A 14156-nucleotide genomic window follows, 5' to 3' on the forward strand; every position below is an offset into this window, starting at 1 on the left:
GAGTATATGTGAAGGCGTTTCATTGCAACAGCCTCTGAGACAAAACACTTCATCTTGGAAGGAAGCTCTTTGCAGGATGTTCTAAGTGGAGGCGAACATCCCACCCTGTAGGAATGCTTCTTAAACTTCAGGAAATAAACAACTCAATAGCTTTAGGAAGTCCCTGAAACTAACCAATTCACTAGGTGACTTCCATTCCCCAGCTACAGGCAGAAGACACCATGGCAGGCACTGAAGGCCCTGGAAAACAGGAGCTGACTGCATAGCCAGGAACAGCTCGTCTTTGAGCAGGGGCCTGGGTGGTGCACCTCTGTTTATGGTGGCAGTCAGTATTTCTCAACTGAATAAATACAAAAGTTCTCTAGTGGTCACACCACCAATCCCTGGCCATGCCTCCACTTTCCTGCCTGTTTACTTCCTGTTGTGCTGGGTATATTTCCCTCCACCAGCTACTGAGGGCAAAGCCTCTGGTCCTTCTACTTGGGACAGAGGCAGGTTTTCATACCACCATGCACTCACTTATCTGTACACATAAAGGGCCTCAAGAGACTACTGAAGGAATTGAGTGGACGAGTGGATTTCCATGGTATCCGGTGGGCTTGTACTTACTAACGGGGTTTTATTCCTTTCTTGGCTTCCAGGATGGTAAAGTAACATTGTAACATTACCTGCTACTGAAAGGACGCGTCTGCTCAGGCTTCCTCATCATGTCTGACAAGACTTCATCATCAGGATCTTCAGGTTCTGGCTCTCCCGTGGCTTCCAAATCCTCCACACAGACCGCATCCTCAGCTCCCTCGGCTTCCTCGGCTCCCTCAGTTCCCTCGGCTCCCTCGGCTTCCTCGGAGGGACAGGATAGTGAAGAGCTCGAAGATGAGAGTTCATTGGAGGAATCTCTGTCTAGTCTGGAGGATGAGTCTGAGGAGTATATGGATGACGAAGAGTCTCTAGGGCCTGAGGAGCTTATGGAGGAGGAAGAATCTCTCGAGGAGGAGTACTTGGAGGAGGAATACCTGGAGGAGTATGAGGAGTACAAGGAGTACGAGGAGGAGGACCTGCAGGAGGAGTATCTGGAGGAGGATGATTATCTGGATGAGAAAACATTTTTGCAGAGGGAAGCGTATCTGTTTAAAGGATCATTTGTGAAGGAGAAAACTTATTTGAAAGAAAAGGAATTTCGGAAACATCTGGCAAAGGGTGAGTATCTGCAGGGAAATGTGTCTAGAGAAGCACCTGGAGGTAGGTGAGTATCTGCAGGGAAGGGTGTCCGAGAAGCATCTGGAAGAGGAAGAGTATCTGCAGGGAAAAGTGTCTAGAGAAGCATCTGGAAGGGGGAGAGTATCTGCAGGGGAGGGTGTCTAGAGAAGCATCTGGAAGAGGGAGAGTATCTGCAGGGGAGGGTGTCTAGAGAAGCATCTGGAAGGGGGAGAGTATCTGCAGGGGAGGGTGTCTAGAGAAGCATCTGGAAGGAGAAGAGTAGTTTAATGACACAGAGTATCTGGCCCTGAGTGAGATAGGAAGAGGATTGCTCTAGCTCCCTAGGTACTCAGGCAGAAAAAGCAAAGGTGAGAGACAAAAAAAAAAAAAAAAAAAAAAAAAAAAAAAAAAAAAAAACACCGGGCCCACGCTGCTCTGTCCATGGTGCTGACAGAGAGGATGCTCACAATGTCTGCAACTGAGCACCCTGCCTACAGAGCATCCAGGAGACTTCAAGGGTGTGAAGGACCTATTTGGTTTGCTTGTCCATCTGTTCTTTTGCTCATTTGTTTGTTGAGACAGGGTTTCGTTTATCCCCAAATGGTCTCAAATTCACCCTGTAGCCCAAGATGACCTTGAACATCTATCTGATCCTCCTGCCTCTACCTCCCAAGTGCTGGGGTTTCAACCCACTACCCCCACTCACAGTTTATGTACACGTTCTGAAAGCACTCTGCCAGCTGAGCGACATCCCATTCAATCTGTTTGCTATAATAACAACAACACTGTCCTTTTTTAATGAGGAATGAAGTTTTGTCACGGGTGCTCTAGAAACCATATACAATATAGGAAAAAAGAAAAAAGTTTGTAAGGATGACACTCAAGGCTGTCCTTCAGGCTCCACCCACAAGTGAACATGTGTACACACAATAAAACAAAAGAAGAAGAAGAAAGCAAAAATTGCCACCAAAGATGATGGCTTTGGTTCTACCCTCCTTAGACTTACATACACATATATGTGCACATATAATATACAGACTAATTGTATTACGTAATTTACTAATAAAATTTTAGTTCTGTATGAGTTACCAGATTGATAAATTTTACCTTTTGGAAAAGGATCATGCTCTTTGTAGCACTTGCTTGTAAGGTATACTGATTTAGGTATCTGTACCTTGAGACTATAAATATTATATTCCATGAACATAATTTTATATTTTTTAAATTGAATGCATTAATTTTTCTTTTTAATATTTGAACTGACATAGCACCTGTACACATTAACGAGCGTGGCATCACAATGCTGAGTCAGTGTGCAATGGTCAGATGAGGCAGCTGAGAAATCTGCCCTTCGTACACATGTCTCTTCCTTAGGATGGGAACATTCAAAATCCTCTCTGTTCACTCTTTGAAATATTCAGCTAGTTGCTGTCAGCTGTAGTTATCCTGCCTTTCTATAGAACATTGGAGTCATTCCTCTTGTCCACTTGTGCCCTTTACCCATCCTCACCCCATCTCTCCACGCACCCATCCACACTCATCCCAGGCTAAACCACAATGTTGCTCTTCAGTCCGTGTTATGGATCATTCATGGTCTCCAATTTCAGTGTTACCTTTTTTGTCTCGTTTTGTTTTGTTGACAGGGTCTGCCTATGTAACGCTAGTGAGCATGGTACTCACTACGTAACTGAGGTTGGCCTCAACTTGAGGGCATCCTGCTGCCTCGGCCTTCTGAGCACTGGGGTTACAGGCCTATCGCCCCTCATGTATTGTTACTTTTATAAACAGCCCTTCGAGAGTGAGAAGTAGCTCATTTGGTAGAGTGCTTGTCTAGTACCCATGAGCCGTAGGCTTGATCCCCTGCACCACAGAAACTGGATGTGGTAGTGCATGCCTGTACTCACAGCCCTCGAGAAGCAGGACAGGATAATCAGAAACCCAAGGTTATCTTCGGCTGCATAATGAGTATTTCCTAGAACACAGACCTACAGTCTAGGCGAGTCTGTTCCCCAGGGTACCTGCTCAACCCCCTAGAAGGACTATTCTTACAATGCTACTGAGTGACAGCTCTCATCCAAGGGCTGGCGTTTCTCTAGAGCACTGTGCCTGTGATGGGTTTTATTCTGGCGGCAGCAGCCACTGTGCTATTTGCTAGCTCTGGCTAATGTGTCCTGACACAGAGATCCGTGTGGCATCGCCCCACGATGTCCGTAACTGCATGATAATATCTAGTTGGGTACAGAAACTTAAAACCACAGTTCCTCTGCACCACCTTGATGTGGACCTAAATTAAGAACTAGACAGTTTCTCTGGGTTCAGTTTTGTTACCCTCCGCCATTATCTTTACATCCTTTTGCATCTCATCAGACATAACATCACTGATTTCAACTACCCTCATAGACGTCGAGCTGCTGCATTGCAGAAAGAACTGTGCCGTGGCTGGGAAATCCTTCTCTGTGAGCCTCTACCATCAAGCTTCCTCTTGGGATCTAATATCCCTGCTGTCCAAATACCAAGTGTAATGTTAATGCTGAAAAATAGCAACTTGTGCTTTTCTTCTGCACAGTATGGATCAAGCATTCTTAGTGTGTCCCCTCTGTGTGCTGGATCTTTGTAAATATATTACCCACTAGAGCAGGACAAATACAGTGCTGTCGAGCAAATGGAACTGTGTATAAAGCACAGGCTTTGGAAATAAATGACCTGCTAGCAAAAATTGGAAAAGCACTGAAAACCTGGCAGGGGAGTGTGAGGACGACTTTAAAGGCACAGGGAAGAGCTCCTTGGGCTATGCCAACCCCGTGCCACACTAGATTATGCAAAACAGGTTATGAGGGGGTTGAAAAGAGAATTCTTAGGTTTTTTTTAAAAGAATTTATATCAAGGTTTTTAATGTAGAATATTCTTCAAATACCTTTAAGATACAACCACTGTGGGACATGGTATTGAACAAGAATGCCATCCTGACCCATAGCAGACATGCAGCAAACTGAATCAACAAATCAGATTTTATAAAGACACACACATGTGCACACACACAAATACATACACACATGCACATATACTTATTTTTAATAAATTAATTAGCATTTATAAAAAGAACCTTAGAAAGAACATATGAACTACCTTCTCTCATTCTAATAGGTTACTAGGAGTTAGAGGTGGGTCACTAACTTCAAGAAGATTGAGGGGCCCTGTCTGGGAACAGCAGGAAAGGGTGTTGTTATCAGCTAGTAATGTCTGCCACAGAATCAGGCAGTGAAGTGTGACTGCCATTTCTTTATTAGTGGCAGATAGGAGTCCGCCATAAAGAAAGTTTTTCTTTCTTAGTGGCCTGACTTCTTAGGCCTGAATGCCAGCTCTGTCCCACTTATGAGTTGCCTGAACTTGGACAAGTCCCTTAATCTCTTGTCTTGGTATCTTCTCTTGAGGAATAGTAATAGACTACCTTACAGGATGCATCAGACACACAGTATTTTGAGACAATGTGAAAGTTGTTCATAATCTTATTATATATTATTCCCCTGCCACTGACTTGTGAGGGATCACATTTTCCTGCTTTGTGAAATGGACATAACCAAAAGCCAAGAGACCATGAGCCAGTGAAGAAGGGCATGTGAGATGAGTTAATGTCAGAACTGTCCCTGGAGTTGATGACAACTGTACTTGAAGTTCTTGATGTCATGTCATTAAAGACAATCAGATTATTAAGCGACCCCAGTGATTAAAATTCTGGTGCATGCCTTGAATCCCAGCACTCCAGAGAAAGAGGCAGGTGGATGGATCTCTGTGAGTTTGAGTCTGGTCTACATAGTGAGTTGCAGGACAGCCAGGGCTATGTAGAGAGACCCTGGATCCAAAAAGAAAAAAGAAGAAAAAAACCTTTCTAATCTTAAACATCCATGCCCCCTGCTCCATGTGACACCTTTGCTGCATCCCTTCATCCTGTGGCAGAGGGGCACTGTGAGCACATAAGATTAGTAGAGGAAACCTGGATTCTTGTCTGCTTGAGATCTCCCTAGTTTAAAACCTCCTAATGTTAAAGGGGACCATTAAGAGAGAGAGCACTGAGGTAAGACCCTCTCATCCTCACCATCAGGGACTTAACAAGATAGGTTTAATGTTAAGAAAAATGTTCCCTAGGGATTGATAACGCCTTTCTGTTCTTCCCCCTGCCCAATAGAACTCAAGGCAGTTGGCAAAGCAGCAGGCAAGTCCAAACTTAAAGCAAGGTAATAATCTTTTGGGATAAGCCAGGTGAAACTCACCTTTCCAAAGATGGGGAGGGGTGGAAAGGGTCTTAGGGAGCAGGTCCCTGAGGAAGGGCATTGAGTAAGGAGCTCCTGGAAGTCTCCACACTACCTACTTGTGCTGTGCTGCCACTCACAGGGGAGGGCTCGAAGGTCAAGTGTCTGGGTGCTCAGGATGTCCAGCAATGAAAGGACAGGGCCTTCTGAGTTTGGTCAAAGTCTAGATCAGGGACAGGTACTAACCAGGGACAGGCAGTAACTAGAGGCAGTCAGCAAAAGGCTGGTAGGCAATGCTCTCCCTGGATGGAAGGGTGGATGGCCAAGGAGAAGTTGCAAGCGACACAGGGGAAGAATCAGCTTGAGCATATTCCCTAGGCTTACAGTGAACAGTGGCTAAAACACTGTACCCGGGACCGGCATGCCCGAGATGATGGAAATAAACATGTCCATGGAATAAGCACGTTCTCCTATATACCCAGCTCTAAAGAAACCAGTAGAGACGTACCCAAGTGTCCTGGCATGCTGTCTTTGTCTTTTTTCATGTACCCTAGGGTCCCCCCCACAAGTATACTTGCAGAGGCCGGGATGGGTCATCACCTTTCTCCACTGATGAGATGAATGGACATGAGATCTAGAAAACTCACAAGGCCATTTTTGGGAGTGGTAAGAAGTTAGGGTGAAATCCCTGCTTTACCACAAGTCATAGCTCAGAGCAGCGGGCTGATCCGGGCAAGACAGCCCCCCAGTTCTGCTCTGCACTGACCCCTCTGGTCTATATTCCACACCTCTAGGGGCCAGGCAGGGTGGATCTGATGGGACACCACACACACACACACACAAGGGAATGGCTTCTCAAAGACACCTTCTCTTCAGTTACTCCTTCACTTGTTTAGGGGATTGGCTAAAAAGGGGACAGACAGACACCCTGTCACGTCAGTCTCACAGCTCCAGGCAGCCAGCTAGGCACTGCAAAGCAGCTGCTTTTTCTCCTGGCAGCCAGGTCTTCACCTGGGAGGAAGTGTTTCCCCCTGCCAGGTGTAGAGAGAGGAGAGGACCATCAGCCCAAGGAAGGTACTCCACACTCAAGTACGAAGGGTCCTCTTCACTCTGCTCCTCGTGGGTCACTAGGTAGACACTTATCAGGCCTAGAACATGAGTCATGACCCCAGGTCATCTAAATTCCAAAAGTACAACCCCATCCCATCTTTGCCCATATTTCATTGAGAACATGTTCAATTCCCTGGGGGCCTACAGAAAACTCTGAGGGCCAGAGAGTCCTGGAGGGATGCTTAGGTGTCCATATGTCATTTGGCCTGAGTCCCTCAGAGAAGGACCCTACAGTTTCTTACCAGACACAGTCACCACCCCAATATCTCTCAGATCTGTCTCTTTGGGCCTGTCTCTGTCAGCCAGTGAATATTAAATAATTTCATGGTGGACACTCCCTTTCATTCCTTTGAATTTCAATCTGGACCCAGTGAAAATCCATATATTCCTGAGAAAGGACATAGTGCGTTGGAATTGTCCTTCTTGGTCCTCAGCTGCGGGGAACCCACATCTTCACCCCAGCACCCCACCATCTACATCTACAATCCTTCAGACGGGAGTGAGCCACCTACAGGAGCACACCTCCATGCTTGATTTTAAACTACTTGTCCTGGCGTTCTATCCTTGTCTTTTGTCATGGTATGACATGTACTTCTGTGGTTGTCCCACTCCTGAAGCAACTGTGAGGCAGGAGGAGCCTCTAGAGATAATAAGCAGGTTTCTGAGCCGGGACTGTTGGGGAGCGTTCTAGAATATTCTGCTGTCAGTGAAGGCATCCATAGATCCTTTCAGGTTTTTGTGAAATAGCACCTGGCTCCATGGAGGGGCACACAGGTCTATTCTCTGTGATCCATACGCTAGTGCCTCCTAGTCTTCTGGCCTCTGCCACCTGGGACTGGTTGGTGGCAGTCTGCAGGAGAGGAAGAGTAGCCACTGTCCTCCCAACCCCACAGTGCCATACATCTGAGATCCTAGCCTGACCTCTGTATGGAAACTAACCAAGCCTTTTGCTCCCCTTTGACAGGACCAAAGTTTCCAGTACTGTTCAAGGAATCAATCTCATGGCTTCCTCTCCTTCGAGCTCCGAATATGACCTGAAGTTCACAACATCTTCTTACTACAGTTTGACAGGAGTCTCTATAACCCTAAGAGACCAGAGCAGTCAGACAGAATGGCCCTACAAGAGCAATTTGGGTAAGGGAGGCTACATCCTACCAGGACACCATGGCCGGATTCCTATGCCTGAGGTGGGAGGAATGACCCTGAAGTACGTGTGTGTGTGTGTGTGTGTGTGTGTGTGTGTGTGTGTGTGTGTGTCTGAGGTTTGAGTGCTGTCTCCAGGACTTATAACTCTGGGTGATAAGATGCCAAGCCAGACATATTAGGTAAGAAGTGAACTCCCCTGGCTGCCCTGTCACCCAGCACCACACATCCCAGACCCTCTTGGAAGTATCTGCAAAGAGCTGACACAGGCATTGCCTTGCTGTCTCCTCTCCCCTGTCCTTTGTCATATGAGCACAAGCAGCATTTCCCCCTTGGACAAAGGCATTGCCTTCACACATTGTGCACTGGTTCTTTGAGGCAATAGACCATGTCCAGATAATTGTATGGAGACTAGTCAGCAGGATTCAGGCCACCTCAGACTGTGTCTTGGCATGCAGTTGAAGCTAACTCCATCTTAAATCCAGGCCAAACCATCAAACAACAAAATACACAGAAGGGATTTCAGGGAGATGGCATCAATGGTCTCAATTCTCTACCCAGTTAAGATCAAAGGCCCTTTCCCCTGGGTCCTAGGGGTGGAAAGCTGAACAGCATTTCCTACCATTGTTAATCATTAAAGTCCAACCTTGGTAGGATCGACCCATGGCTGATTCACAGTGTTACTTCCCATCTGTAATCATGACAGCAGTAAATTGGATTCCCCGTAACCTCACCTCCCTGCCCCAACCTCTGCCTGCTAAATTTTGTGGCTCAAAGGTGGCTAAACAAAATTAGAAGCCACTCCAGAAACAGTGGAGACATAGAGGACAGGCCCACACAAGCCAGTGTATGATGGGCATGTTTTCCCAGGTTTAAGGGATTCCTTGGGTCTACACATGGATTCTCAGGAACCAACCCCGCCCCCCAGAACTGGAACTGTGCAGAGTTAGAGACATCTGTGGGAGAACACTGAGCTTTTATCTAAATATGCATAATTGAGGCTCTCAAGGGACTTACTAACTGCCTAGCAAGTATCAACACTAAGTTGAAAGAATATGGGACAGAATCGGATAAAGAAGCTTTGTAGGAAGGAAAGGCCCAGGGTCTGACCATACCTACTGCTAACTGGAAGGCCAGCCTCCAGCAGTACTAGGGTATGCAAAAAAATCCATGAATGTGGTGAGGGCTAGACGTTTCTATCTGGGGGGAAAATAAGGAAACACACACTTTCTGATGTTAACTTTCTCTTTTACTTCATCTTGAAAAATCCTCTCTGAAAATCTGTCTCCATATAGTTACATTCCACACAGTTACATTCTCCATACAGCCACACATCTATACACACAATTACATCTCTTTTTTACACAGCTATACATCTCATCTACAAAACCCTCTCTTCACCGGGTGGCAGTGACGCACGCCTTTAATCTCAGCGCTCAGGAGGTAGAGCCAGGCGGATCTCTGTGAGTTCGAGGCCACCCTCATCTATAGAGCAAGATCCAGGACAGGCACCAAAGCTACACAGAGAAACCCTGTCTCAAAAAACAAAAAACAAAAACAAAAAACCTCTCTCTTCTATCCATACATCTTTCCTCAACTCTCTACCCTGCTACATTTCTTCACTCATAACTTGCATTTCTCTTCTACATCACTCACTCACTCTCTCACTCACTCACTTGCTCACCTTTTCACACACTTCTCTGCCCTATAAACATATCTCTGTCTCCACAGCAAAAATCTAGACAAATTGACATTGAAATTCAGAACTTAAACAATAAACAGTTAGTTTGCCGAACCTTGAGTGGTAGGGAGTATGTGCAGAGAGTCGGTTGCTGCAGGGGGTTATGTCTACTAAAGTTGTTTTGTGCCTGACTTTGGTTCAACAAATACTTGGGAATTTGTCCTTGTATATTCTCTGCAGGGGCAGCTAGTCTGTTTTGAATTTGCTCTAAAGTCTAAAATCAGCTAAATGTGTAAAAGGCTGTCTTTGTCCTATTATTATTTCTATTCATCAAAATTATACAGCTTAAGCAGAAATCATCTTCCTGACCATCAACAGCTATATGTGTGCTCAGTGGATGGAATATATACAGAAGATAAACACACAAGCAGTGGGGAAACACCCATAGCTGTTTTTTAGATAAGAAATATAGCGGCACATGAGAAAAATTATAGACAGAAGCAACCAGTCATTTACAGTTAGTATCCCCATGGTCTTTACCAAGTGGGGCTTCCCTTCATAGTGTTATTCATCTGGTGGGCCGACCTGTTGAATACTAGTTGTCACCTGCTGTATACACCCACAGCCTCTGGCACATACCATTGTGGACACACACCAGAAAGACCCTCTAAGACCTTTGTGCCTCCTTCCTCACAATCATTTTAGTATCCATGCTTAACAAATACCACTCCTGCATCCACATTCAGGTTGTAAGCATCATGCACTCTGATCTGTGTGGGCATATTTGCAGCTATGCATCCTCCCAAGACTGGGTCCTTAAAGCCATCAGATACTGAGTAAACATTTATGAAGAACTGAGCAACCCATAGCCAATGTCCACTGGTGAAATATTAATGGCATCAGCAGCCACAGGTGTGGACTATTTTGCAGCCTGCTAGTCGAACTCAACAAGGACACACCCAGATTCCTACAGTTACTTGGGGAGAGAATCACGAACAAGTCTGTGGACTGTGGACTCACACAAGGTGCCCTGGTTTTAATCAAAGGATCCTAGGCAGCATCAAGGACTGGAAAAGGTCCATACCCACTGCAGAGGAAAGGAATTACCTCTCACACTTCCTCTGCATTTTCAGTTACTGCAGGGAAAGGGGCTACAACCTGCAGACAGGCCCGAACAGACTTTTGTTACACACTCTTGTCTTTCATTTTGGTCCTACTCAGTATTTCAAACAGAATCACCTGCCATCCTTCCTCTGTGCTGCATATCCAGTGGACTTTGTCCCGGGTCACTGTGTACTATCTAAGCCTACAGGATACCCTGAAACACCATGTACTGTTCTTATAAAAACCTGTGTGTGTTTTCAATGCTTTAGAAGTGGTTGCCTCCAAGCACCATACATGTGTGTATCAGCTCTATTTAGTTTGTCTCTTGTCAATTCATCCCAGCAAACCTTGGGAAGAGGAAGCCTCTCCCTTTTCCCGGGAGTCATTACAGCAGAGATTGAAACACAAAAGAGAACAAGCAGCTACTGAAAATTCATGGAGCATTTTCTTTCCCCTTCTGACTATGGATTATAATCTTTCCAGAGGATCTCTGATGGTAACAGGCACATGATTGTATGGTCAATGAACGGAGCAAGCAGAAGATCAGGGGGTGGGGAAATTTAGCATCTCTCAGGGCTTGGTGTCTGCCAAATACCAGGAGCATATTTATGTCCTAAAAAACTACGCTGGCTGAAGAAGGCTGTCCTCTCCAGGGGAAGTCCCTTAGGCCAGGGAAACAAGATCACATGACCAGGCTAAGCCCTGGAGGCAGCTTCCAAAGGCAAGCCCATAGTGCCTCCTGCCACATCATCCTGTGAACTGATTTTCAATTACTTCCCATTCTCAGCTTCATCCAAGTGTGTGCATGGACCAAAGCCCTAATTAATACAGAGATGCCCACCAGGCATCTGAGCTAGAGAGAGAGGCTAGAGAAAGAGCTGTGGCTTCAGCTTCTCCAAAGGGGATGTGAGAAGGAGACACACAGGAACCAGAAGCACAGATGGGGAAGTGCAAAGTTGAGTCAGGAAATGGGGAGGAGAGACACACAGAAAGACACTCTGTGGGGATAGAAAGGCCCCTGACACCATGGCATACTTTACTAAAGATTTCTACTAAAGACGTGGTGGCGCATGCCTTTAATCCCAGCACTCGGGAGGTAGAACCAGGCAGATCTCTGTGAGTTTGAGGCCAGCTTGGTCTACAGAGTGAGATCCAGGACAGATACCAAACTACACAGAGAAACCCTATGTCAAAAACAACAACAACAACAAAAATTCCTACACAGGACGGGGCAAATAAGGATCTGCTTTCTTTGGAGAAAGCACCTTCCACTTATTGCAGAAACATGGCAACTGACCACGGGGCTGAGAGCTTGGTACTGAAGGCCAGCAGGGAAGGGTGGAGGTGAGACTCGACATAGCCTGAGTGTCCTCCACACCAGGTCCAGCAAAGATGCTCACTTACTTCCAGCCCTTATCTGAACCCTTGCCTGAGATGACCTGAAGTCTGCATTCTTAACACGGTCCCTGGAAGACTTAGCAACATGAGCAGTGGAGAACTGGGGGCCTTTATTCAGTTCAGAATAATATCGTGGGGCCAAGGATCTTGTGTCTGAGGAACTCTTCATGATAAGATTGTTTAGAACACACAGGTCAGAAACAGTATCTTGTATGGCACAGATTTCACTCACGAAACTGCCCAGATAAATCCCTGAAACTTGTTCTCCCAGAGGATGGCAAGTCTGACATGGAAAGAATACTAAAGAGCAGGAAATGCCTCATGGTCCAGAAGGGAGGACCAGAAAGACTGTTTACAGCCCCCGAGAGACTGTCTATCTAGACACATGGCAGGTCATAAACAACGGAGACCAGAAATCCTAGCACTGAGTATTACATCTGTGCTCAGAGAAATCGAGACTTAGCACCTGGCACGTAGCTGGCAGCTATCCACTTGTTAAATCCCTTAAAGGATGTGATTGAAAAGCCCTCTCGTGACTCAAGATAAGGTTGTGCAGATAAAAGCACATCCTGCTCCGAAGAGACCGACAGAAGTATAAGCAAAGGCACTGTGTTTTAAAACGTGGATGAACAGGAGAGTGATTCTCAAAGCCACCTGGCAAGAGAGACGTGGCCAAGGTTGGAAAGCTCCCCAGAGTGGGAACCAGTGTGTGTTCACACAGTGTGTCCCTTGGCGGACATGGACTTGGATTTTATTTTTTCAGTGCTGGAAATGAACCCCAGCAACTGGGCATGCTGATGTGCTCCACCAGAGTCACATCCCTGGTCCCTAGTCTGTGATTCCAAAGAGTCATGTGCAGAGGTTTAAAAAATATAGGGGTGTTTCTAGACATGAATGAACAAAAATAAATGGTGCTGAGCTTTAAGAATGTGGCCAGGAAAACTGAATCCCAGGAGAAACATTCCTGTCAAATAACAACAATAATGATAAAATAAAAAACAGGGTCTTGTGTTTGCCTGCCCCAATATCCACCCCATCTATGATCTGCTGCATCACGGGGGTGTTCAGGAAGAATCCCATTGAGGGCCCAGCGTCAATGATGTAGCAGGAACCAGGAGCTTTGTACCAGACCAGTGATTCTTTGAGATGAATGCCTGCATGTAAAAATCTATGGATAAAGGGGTTTAACTGTGTGACTCACTGTGTCACACTGCAGCTTCCATGACGAGATTTTTCCCTTCTTCCTTTTTTTTCTCTTAAATTTTATTTTGTTTTTTATTATGGGGTGGAGGAGATGGGTGGGATCCGGAGGCATGATGTGAAAGACACAAAGAATAACTAAAAAGAAAGTTAGAAAAAAAAACACACCAAAAACCAGGGGCTCTTTTATTTACACCTGCTTGTCTGTATGTGTACCATGTGCATGCAGTACCCACACAACCCAAAAGAGGGCATTGGACCCCTGGAAGAACTACCATTTTCAGGCAGTTGTGGACAACCAGATTTGGGTGCTGCAAACCAAATCCAGGTCCTCTGCAAGAGCTGCAAGTGCTGTGAACCACTGAGTCGTCTCTCCAGCCCTGGGGGCTCTGTTAAAATGTAACTAGAGCACAAAGAAGGTCGTGATAGACCTGGCCCCTCTCCTCGGTGCTGGTGAATGGCACAGAGTCAAGCTCTACATCCACTCTTTCATAGCTACTTCACTGGGAAAAAAAAATCATCTTTGGATTGGAAAAAGCACAACAAACTGCATAAGAAGCAGCAGAAACCAAAATGGTTTAAAAGTCAGAAGAGAATGGCAACCGCTGCCTTCCAATCTAGACCCAACAACCCCCAAATATAGAGAGAATAAGAATGACTCAACCATCTATCTGGGATCTAAGGAATTTTCAGAAATTGGGGAGATGAGCTCATGGCCAGTCTAGGACAGATATTGAGAGTAAAATGGCCTCCACAAACCAGTATGCAGCTAGCAGGGACAGTTAGCGTCGGTTGTCATTTTTTGACAAAATGGCCATTGGCAAGTATAATAATCCTACAGAGTCAAATCCCACCAGGCCTTTAATGCCCAAAGGCTTCTCAGTGTTTGGGGACAAGACAGCAATATGAGGTGGATGCTGAGGAGGGATGTAGAAGCATTAACAGAACAGCACCCAGAGAACCGTTGACTAGCTCAGGCTCAACCTGGTCGGTCTCTAGTGGAAAGCCACGGAGCTCTTTCCAGGGCGGCCTTTTGCAAATATGGAAGGGATATTCCTATTTGTGGGTGAGCTGTA

The 14156-nt window shown here is 45.8% G+C and overlaps 1 protein-coding gene across 4 annotated transcripts in view; it reads left to right on the forward strand.

The window, feature by feature from the left end:
- The window catches only part of Erich6b (glutamate rich 6B), a 51097-nt gene that overhangs the window by 12221 nt on the left and 24720 nt on the right, over window positions 1-14156 (forward strand). For all 4 annotated transcript variants that reach the window (XM_042285188.2, XM_076545389.1, XM_042285191.2 and 1 more), the window contains 3 exons: window positions 642-1197; window positions 5381-5429; window positions 7519-7688. In XM_042285188.2, coding sequence (XP_042141122.2) covers window positions 708-1197; window positions 5381-5429; window positions 7519-7688 — 709 coding nt within the window. In that variant the 5' untranslated portion in view covers window positions 642-707. The remainder of the gene's footprint in view (window positions 1-641; window positions 1198-5380; window positions 5430-7518; window positions 7689-14156) is intronic.

Source organism: Peromyscus maniculatus, chromosome 9 (assembly GCF_049852395.1).
Source record: "Peromyscus maniculatus bairdii isolate BWxNUB_F1_BW_parent chromosome 9, HU_Pman_BW_mat_3.1, whole genome shotgun sequence".
Classification (NCBI taxonomy): Eukaryota; Metazoa; Chordata; class Mammalia; order Rodentia; family Cricetidae; genus Peromyscus; species Peromyscus maniculatus.